The following is a 9,963-nucleotide window of genomic DNA, read 5'->3' on the forward strand; positions in this document are numbered from 1 at the left end:
AGAATCCATGATCATGCATAGTATCTTTTGATTATTTTGCTTCAAATCTATCAAATATCTTAGTCTCAGAGCATCACTAAATTTCCAGAAGTTTTCCATCACATTTTTTCTTATGGGGGTTCATAAACTTTTCATACAAGTTTCCTTTGGTGGTCCGAGGGACCACCGTGTGTAGTTTGGCCATAACTCTCTTGATTTTGATCCGATTCGATTCAAACCTTTTGCATTCTATTTTGGATGATAATGTCAATGTATTGAGATCTTAAAAAGTGATTTTAAGGTGTGTAATTTCTTCCCATTTGGATTAGACACTCTTGTAAGATTGAATCACTTTTGCACAATCTGAAGGGATAAAATTAAATCCTTATAGGGCCCGATTGCGTGCCCCGACACAAGGGGTTCGACACATGGCTTCCCCATCTTAATTTGGCATTCTAATTACTTGCTTAGTTGGTTTTATTCCCTAGGATTTTGTTTGGAACAGTTGTATGTTGTATTTAAGCTTTGGGACACAGGACATAGTTTACGTAAATTCATAAGCTAGTCTTGCTGTATATGTAATTGGCCCAAAAGGGGTTGATATTTGATTTTATTTACAGTGGTTTTACAACGCTAGAAATGGTTATAATTGTTATTTAAAAGACTGTAACCTATTTACTTGGTTTGGTTTTAAGCAAGTGGCTTGTAGAAGGTGTCCATTGTGACTTGTTTTTTGGCTTGGGAATTTGCTCTAGTCTTTGTACTCACTCTCACAAATTACCATGCATAATTACAAATGTCTTCAGTCTAAAAAGAGCAAATGATAACCTAAAATAACTTGAAATAAATTCAATCTAATATGAAAATATGTATAATATGGACGAGCATTAACTGTCATCCAGAGATCCTTCCTCTAGATAATCTATCTTTCCCTTTTACTGATCAAACTACAAAGAGCTAGAGAGATGTAACAAAAAATAAACGGTTTAACTTACAGGCTCATCAAATACTTCAACTTTGTAATTGAAGGTGAAAGAGTTCCTGAAAAGCCTTTCGATGCCAAGCTCCTACAAAGAAACATTTATTCTAAAAATGAACAACAATTAAGTTGCAAATAAAACCCTCAGATACCCATCAGACGAGTAAGATGTAAACCTTTAAATGTATAACCTGGATAAACATTACATAATGTTGTCTTTGCATATTACTCTGAAGGATAAATACTCACAAGGATATAACACGGCCATCAATGCAAGTGACAAATGACCAGCTGAAGCAAGGATTCACATAACTTCCATCCCAGCTAGAAATTTTGTTGTTGGAATCATTTAAGGCCACTTTAATCTCTATTAAAGCTTCACCTATCACAATGAAAACCAGATATTATGAAGTGGTATACACTTCCATCACGCAAGCACACAATAAAATCAATTTATCTTTACAAAAATGAGTATTTTTTTCTCCAACCAAAAATATATTGTTCTTATGTTTCTAGTTGATTGAATTCAATTTCAATGATACTGATCCTGACATAACGTCTTTGGGGAAAAAACATCATTAACACCTTCTGTCAGGCAGAGATCTTCTAATTCATTTTTCCACTTCAATAAAAAACCAACCAGTCAGACCAGTCTTTCAAAAATAATTTAGGTATCTAACAATTTAACCAAAAACAAAGAAAGAAAAAATTCTAACTGATCTATTTGGCCAGTCAAATAGGTCCAACCAGCCTGGACATTCCAACACATGCTCTGAACATTTAATAAGCGCACGTAACAGAGAAAGCTAAATGATTTACAAATTTGACCAATACTACTAATCCATGGAGGAAAGCTATCAAAGGTCAAGAGCACTAACATGAATGTCTCAAAAGAATTTGACATATCAGTGCATGGGTAAAGAATATCATGCCTTCAAGGGAGATGACCTAACTCAGTTGGACGTTAAGCAGGCGATAATAGCTACTACATCACAGAATTAGCTCCGCATCAGTTTTAGAGATCAAGTAGAGTAATTTGCAGGAGACTATTCCACGTGAGTGTAGAACATTTGGATGAATCATGTAGCTTCAGTGACCACAATGGAAATACTTGATAGATAGCAATAGGATCATGCATATACCCTATTTGTGGTAATTTTTTACATTTGCAAATTTTAATAATTTTTCAAAATTTCTACAGGGAAATTAAGGCCCTTTAAGACACTTGGTTCAACCCTCCAAGGCGCTGTGGACCAAACAGCAGAGGGCCACTGCACCCTTTCAACTAAAATGAGAGACATTGTTCAAAGTGTTCAAATTTTTAAGCATTACATGAATATACAGTTACATTTTGGGGTAGAAGGTGTTATCATGATTGTCGCTTTTCTTATTAATCGAATGTCTTGATATTCCTTTAATAGTATTTCACTAGCTGATATCGTGATTGATAGAATCTCAGGACCATCATGGACTTGGTGCTTAACTATCTTTGTTTCTGTTTTGATTACATATAATTTTGCATCTGACTCTCCCAGAGTTCTTTTTCTGCTCTAAAAATCCAATGTATAAGCTCATGGATAAGAAAGGCAAGAAACGATACCAAGCACATGGTTTGAAGTTGCATAGATTATGTAAATGCATGCCAGAACAGAGATTAAAAGAGAAGCCTATGCCTAAGTGGTGAGATAGTTCACATGGAAGGATGTGGAAAGGCGACATTTTCATTATAAATAGTTATGCTCATCTCCACAAGAATCAAAGTTATTTAAATCTTATACAATGAACATGATACAGTTAGCAGCAAATTCAAATATATCTAAACATCAAATGGCGCCAACATCAATGATCCAAATAACAAAAGTAGTTTAAATCATAGGGATTACCAACAAGGAAAGCTCACTGAGTCAATTGGACTCCTCCAATAGATGTGTTTTATAAATGAAAAACTTCATTGCGCCCCAAGTTGTTAGTTATATATAATTTGCTTGTGTTTTCATAGGGCTGTTGCCTTACGAAATTTGTTAAGCCACACCTCAAAACCAGAGATGGAAACATAGTTCCCACACTAAAGACCCTTGTGATTGCCTGTTTAGTGCCTCTAATTGTGGAGTTTAAAGCTCTAAAAATGATGCAGATTGAGCAGATCTCTGAAGACTTGAAATAGACAGTTCAAAAAACATGTTGCAAGATGGACCATTATTAGAGGTTAAAATCCATTTAGAGATAATTGATTTGCAAATTTTATAGGCTTTGGAACTGGGTTTTTCCAGCAAAATTTGAGGTGTGGCTTTATAAGGCTCTGACCCTATGATATACTTCCCTACATAATTTTTCATTGCATTTTTAATATGAGAAAAATTACCTACTGAGAAAATATGTGTTAGTAAAATTTCTTGACATGGTCATAAGCTAAGAGTCCCACTTTGGAGACTCAATATTTTTCCTGTGGCACCAACGCTAATGCGTTGCAGATTCAAGAAGTGGAATGTTAGGACCAATTCGAACTGCATCATGAGAGTCGACACGAAGACAACATCGGGGATCTCAGGGCGTTCCCCAAAATACAATGCACTGGTTTCACCCACAGCGAGGCAAAACGAGAATTTGTAGCCAGTGTTTCAAAAAGCACTGAGGCGGCCATGGGGGTGCAGGACGCCCAGCGCCTAGGCGGGCGTCTGGAACCTAGGCGGCCCAGTTGAAAGAAACAAAAAAAGTTGAGGGCTGTGGGCGAGTTAAAAAAAAAAAAAAAAAAGCTGATGACTACTAATGATTAATCCATAAGAATTTTGATAATCCATATTTTCATACAATGCTAAAATAGTAAAACCATACAAACATACACTAATAGTCTGATACACTGTAGACTGTACACTCAAAAATTAGATAGTAAAAGTAGAACTAGAAACTAAAAAGTAGAAACGAAAAATAAGAAAGAGAAAACATACAGAAATTCAAAAAATATACAGTCTATGAGACTATGACACATTAGTCAACACTCAACACAACAGTCAACACTCAACATCAAGAGTCTTCAATCATCATCATCATCATCATCATCATCAGAAGGAATAGGGTAAGCTTCATCATATGCATCAGAATCGAGGTCATCATCATCAGAGTCATCTCCTTCAATATAACGCTCGTCATCCTCTGTTTCTTCTGAATCTACCTCTTCCTCCTCTTTTTCTACCTCCCTCTTACTAGTATATGCAGATGAGGCCTTAGGAGTCTTAGCTGCTCTACCATTTTCTATCTTTTTGTGCTTCCCTAAACTCAAATATTGCATAATTTCCTCCCTGGTAGCATCAGGAACATTTTTACATGGTGCAACATCCCCCTTAATACCGGCAAGGTGGTTTTTAAAATGGTAAATGCCGCAATTAGTATCCTTTTCACAATAATTACAGTTAATATGAGTTTTGTCTTTCAAATTTGGGTTATAACCATACTTTCAACCCGGATTACCATTTCTAGAAGAACCTAAAGAAGATATTTCTATAGAACAAGGCTCATTTTCATCATTTTCTGGTTCTTTAAAATTCAGAAGTTGTCTAATCTCATCCCGAATAGCTTCAAGAACCTTTTTACAAGAAGCAATATTCTCTTTAATGCCAGCAAGGTGTTTCTTGAATCAGTTAATACCCCCATTGGTATCTTTTTTCACAAAAATTGCATCTTATACAATTTTTGTCGTTTGGTTTTGGGTTATAACCATACTTCCAACCCGGATCACATTCTTCTAGAAGTAGCAGAAATAGATCTATTCAAATGACAAGGATTTTGTTCCTGTTTTTTTTTTTACAAAACTCATATTTTGCTTAATCTCCTCTCTGATAGCTTCAGGAACATTTTTACAAGGGGCAACATTCCTCATAATACCGGCAAGATGTTTATTAAACCGGTTTATGCCCCCTTTTGTATCTTTTTCACAAAAATTGCATCTAATTCAATTTTTGTCATTTGGATTTTGGTTATATCCATATTTCCAACCCAGATCTCCACTTCGACTAGATCCTGAAGAAGACATCTCAAAATAAAACAAGCAATCTAAAAAATAAAGTTTTGCACTTACTTTGACTGCTCGAACTCTAAACTCCCACCTCTGAGATGTTTTCTAATGCTAAAATAATGAAAAACACCCTCTAATAGGACTATAAAACTCCAAAACTAAATCAAATCTACCTAGGTGATGTTTGGATCTATTTTCTGTAACTTTGAGAAATACTTTGATCCAATGAAAGCCAGAAAATGATGTTTTCTTGAGGTTTATTTCTCTCTAAAATGGGTTCTTGTGGGTTTAGGTTCAAATGAACCTAAAACCCATCTTTTGAAACCCTTTATATTTAAAAACAATCAATAGAAACTAAAAAAAAAGTTTCGCCCATAGGCAGGGTGCAGGCCCTGGGCAGCTGCCCAGGGCTGGGCTTTGGGCCGCTGCCTAGGAGGGTTCCGTACTGCCTAGGCAGCTGCCCAGGGACTGCCGTCCAATTTGGTCGCTTAGGCCTGGGCGATGCATCCAGCCCTTCTGGACCGCCTAGGCGCTGGGCGGTCCACTTTTTTTAACATTGTTTGTAGCCATAATAAAAGCCATCTTGGAGGAAGGAGGCAGGGCCGCCGCCCACCCCGGCCCCAACATCGCGGAACCCGTGGTTATGATGGCCACAACCAAACACTATTGTAGGGAAAGAAGTCATTAAGATACCATAGTTTGTTGCAGAGTTGGTGTTATTACCAGCATCATTACTAGTACTGACAAGTGAATCTGTATCTTCAGAAGAAAAGGTTTCCATGGAAAATACATCATTAGCACACCATTAGAGTGTGAACCATCATGGAAATTGGTTGAGTAAGTGCATGTTTCGACACAATCCAAGTTCACCATCTTGCATAAGGAACTCATGCAGTCGAGTGGTTGGTATGTAGACAAACTGGCAGGATTGAAGATTGGATCGCTCTAATCGTAACAATTTGTGCACGGCTTGCACTATGCCCATGTGATGTCGCTACCAGTGTCCATGATCATATGATATTTCATCAGTGTTGGTGTTGTCCGAATCCCTACATCCATAAGTAATCTCCAAAAAAATCTGACCTCGTTTGGAGTTTGGATGGAGGTGATTCTGTAGCAGGGGGTTTTCCAAAGAGGACCCATACGATGTGGTTGCGTCGGGCATCGGAGCGGGAGATAGCAAGTCTCACGCGGTCATATTCAATGGCGTTGGGGTCATAATATGGGGAGAGCTAGGGGAGTCTCAATGGGTGCATCATATTATGAATACTTGAACAATCATTAGAATATAACAATGTCCAACTAATGTGGAAGGGAAACTTTTGAGCATACAACTGGTCATCATCATCATCTAGGCCTTATCGCAACTATTTAGGTTCGGCTACATGAATCTTGTTCTGCCATATAACATTGGATCAAGATTCATATAAAGATGTGGCAAGAGTTTTACGATGGTTATTAACCTAACACAACCCTCCTTTCTCATCCGGGGCTTGGGACAGGCCATTGCTGAATTAGAGCATGCAATTGATATATATATATATATATATATATATATATATATGCACAGAGAGAGAGAGAGAAACTCACACAACAATTTTAGGGCAATAAAGATGCCAATGAATTTGCAACAATCCAACTTTAATGTACCTCCAAAAGAAGTATAGTACAATAAATACATTCCAACAAGGGCAAATCGTACCTTATGAAGCAAAGTAAGCTACTCCAATTGGCTAAAAGATGTAAAGAGAAGGAAGCACACATGATAACATCCAGTTCGGTACTATTTTATAAACCTAAACACATAAAAGTGGCATAATTTGTGCACTCCAATGGATGTGTATTACCAAGCTGCTAGTTTCTCAACAAGAAGGATGACAAATATTAAAGATATGTTCTACGTATAAATCTTGTGGTACCTTCAAATGAAGTGGAATAAGACATGCTGAAAATTTCAAATATTATCATCGATCTCATAATAAAGCGTAGATGCAACCATCTACAATTGACGCCATAAACTGACATGCTTTACGCTTGTTTATTGTTATTTCTCTTTCGCTTTGTACAATTTCCTCCTGATATTTCTCTCTGCAAGAAAAGAACAAGCACCCTCCAGACCTCAACAAACTTATGGAAACATCTAAGTTTAACATCTAGAAAACACAAGTATGCATCACTTTCTCTATAGCCAGAACATAAAGAAGAGCCTACAAGTTCAAATGAATAATGATCCCACATTACTAACACATACTGCCATTGGCCAAAATCAGGGATTATCATTACCCAAGAGAGAACATTTTCTGTGGTTAGCAAGAACCCATCTTCCTTTTCTCTCTCACTCTCTTTTCTTTTTCTTTTTTTTTTCTGATGCATACTTTTTTTTCACATAGTTATTCATACAACATACGTACCCAAACTACAAATTCATACCCTATAATTCAGTGGGTTCACTTACTTGAGACATGAATCAACTTCAATCATGTAGCCATGACTCAGCAAATTGATTCACCCATATGAGAAGTCAAACTTATTGCTTACCAATGATAAACAAGTCGGTGTTCTACTGATCGAACCAAAAAAATCTCCTTTTTATAGATAGCAAAAACTTAGTTTGAAGAGCAAATAAATACAAGAAGGATCAGGACATCAAGGACATGGCTAGGCTCCAGTGACAAATATAACTTATTATGAGACTTCATCTCAATTCAGCTTGGTTTTGAAGTTCTATTATTAAACTGAGTTACCATCAAATCCGCAAAAGTGTTGACATAGGGATGCTTCAACATCCAAGTTTCCTAGCTATATATTATCTATGAGTTACCAACAAAATGGTGAGAATAAGCCCATAATAACCAGTGCGGGATTCCTTCAAACTACACAACCAAGAATAAGATTGCAAAAATGAAATTCCAATCGTTAAAAGAATGTTAAAAGAGGTAGAGAACAGTAATTTTAAAGAGGTAGAGAACAGTGAAATTAGTTCAGAACAAGTTGGAGATTGGAACCTTGAAAAGAGTGTTGTCAGCATTGGAGAATTCCAAATTCAATCTACCAAAGTAAATGGTTAAAGCATTAAACCTGCAAAATCAATGCCTCCTATGGTATAGATTACATCCATTGTAAAATCTTCCCCAAAAATCAAAGACAAAACACACACAGGTGAACAATATTTTAGCATGGAGACCTCAAAAACGTCATTTCACTGCTTAAAAACCACAAAATTGTCTCACTTTGAGGATGCAAATTTAGCCAACCACTTGCGTTTACATGATAAATACAACAGAAAAAACAAAATTTAGCAAAGTGATGGAGCCAAACTACCCCAATATATAGCATACTTCTCCCAAATGCAAACATATTCACACACTATTGAGCTCATAATTACCTGAACAAATTCTCAGAAACCTAAATCCCTCTAGACTCATGAAACCCTACCATCTTCACTACTCAATCAATTTCCACTCCTGAAAAAGGATAAAAAAAAGGAAAGGGCAACTCAATAGTGAAAAGGAAGCAGCAAATTCCAGTTTAAATTGACCAAAATAAGTTAATGAAAAGAAAAGTACAAACCCTACCTTGTAATCTTCCTTTTCAGGAATGATGAGAAAAAGGAGAGCACCAGGTGTAGTTGTAGAGAAGGAAGCGGTTTTCACCAAGAAGAAACACCTTTCGGAGAACGGTAACAGGGGAAGTGGGATCATCGTAGATGCCATGGATTGAGTTGACTGTACACGTATTAATACTCTACGATTATACAAAGTGTTGCAGAAAACAAAAACCCTAAAAATCACAACAAATGGTTCTCAAGGCTCTCGCTCTCGATTGACGGGGACTCTCCATTCAAAAGGCGTTCCCGCTAATGGGCCACTAAGAATCAGTACCTTTTTAATATATTCAAATATAAAGTGACTAAAGTAGCCTTGATTATAAAGATAAATTACGAAAGTGGTGCCCAACGGTCAAATATGTTTGGGGCGCTTATTTCACTTCCTATGCTCCTGCAGGAGAATTTCCTCCTTTACACTTCCAATACCAATCTGGAGTCTTATCAGACCTCAATTCAGATGCACTATTTCCAACTATGGGCTAACATCAATAAAGGAATCTAAGGAATCTGGCTTGGAGTTGAGTGGTTAGCAGCTGAAGTCAGCAATACTATATCTCAAATTTGATTCATGCTTTCATGAATAAACACCCGAAACTTTGATCGGAGGTCCATGTTTTTTTATATTGTACTCTAAGATGTCTTGTTCTCATCATTTTCTGTGTATTCTAATTTTACTACTGGTTCTATGTTGTAAACATTGGACTGGTTTTTTATTTTGATTTCTTACTTTTTTTAACTTTTATGAGAACGGACTCATTTTCAGATAATCTGATATTTGAAACAATGAAGCGACTTATTTTCCAACCTGGTGGATATGGAGGGTGGTTTGATGTTATAAAACATCAAACCACGGCAAGCCGTAAAAAAAAAAAAAAAAATATGGTACGATGTTCACATCGAACCGCTCAAAAATCTCATTTATTTCAATCACCAATCAGTAGAAAGATTGGGTTTGGATTAATGAATATTCTTTAAATTGGTGATCGACTTCTGGGAAACGAGAAAAAGAGCGGGGCGGGGCAGACCGGGGCGCGGGATGGTGGGCGCTGGGCTTTTGGGACGGGTGGGTTCCACTTGTGAGCACCAATACTCCTCTCGTCGCTCGCACGCATCTTGGTTCCACGCAAACTAAAATGATTGATCTCCTCTCCTTGTGCTTGAGTGCGTAAATATCAAAGAGGGCATATATGCTCGGGAGCATAGTCAAGTTCTAGTCCCACGGTTAGATGACCAGGGGGGATTTTTCAATCTAAAATTTTTGGGAACCACTTAAGAATCTCTTGATGATTATTATCAAAATAAAAATTTTAAAAATGGAATTTTTTAACGATTAGATCTCACTTTTTCAAAGTTGGACGGTTTCTATTCAATCTTGAAACACTATTTTTC

The 9,963-nt window shown here is 36.8% G+C and overlaps 1 protein-coding gene across 20 annotated transcripts in view; it reads right to left on the reverse strand.

The window, feature by feature from the left end:
• The window catches only part of LOC18435832 (LRR receptor kinase SERK2), a 36,545-nt gene extending 27,764 nt beyond the window's left edge, over window positions 1–8,781 (reverse strand). For 9 of the 20 annotated variants that reach the window (XR_016054550.1, XR_016054548.1, XR_002281166.2 and 6 more), the window contains exons 1-6: window positions 8,543–8,781; window positions 8,353–8,431; window positions 7,973–8,045; window positions 6,887–7,055; window positions 1,208–1,340; window positions 975–1,046 (exon numbers count right to left, since the gene is read on the reverse strand). Coding sequence is in view for 16 of the 20 variants with exons in the window: in XM_088865326.1 (XP_088721452.1) it covers window positions 975–1,046; window positions 1,208–1,340; window positions 6,887–6,992 (311 nt within the window). In the remaining 4 variants the exon portion in view is untranslated. Of the gene's footprint in view, window positions 1–974; window positions 1,047–1,207; window positions 1,341–6,886; window positions 7,056–7,972; window positions 8,064–8,151; window positions 8,171–8,352; window positions 8,432–8,542 lie in introns of those variants that run through there. The other 11 variants (XR_016054549.1, XM_088865322.1, XM_020668196.2 and 8 more) reach the window with 6 other exon arrangements.
• Between the last annotated feature and the right edge of the window lie 1,182 nt (window positions 8,782–9,963).

Source organism: Amborella trichopoda, chromosome 4 (assembly GCF_054954075.1).
Source record: "Amborella trichopoda isolate Santa Cruz 75 chromosome 4, AtrichopodaSantaCruz75HAP2 v2.0, whole genome shotgun sequence".
In the NCBI taxonomy this organism is placed as follows: Eukaryota; Viridiplantae; Streptophyta; class Magnoliopsida; order Amborellales; family Amborellaceae; genus Amborella; species Amborella trichopoda.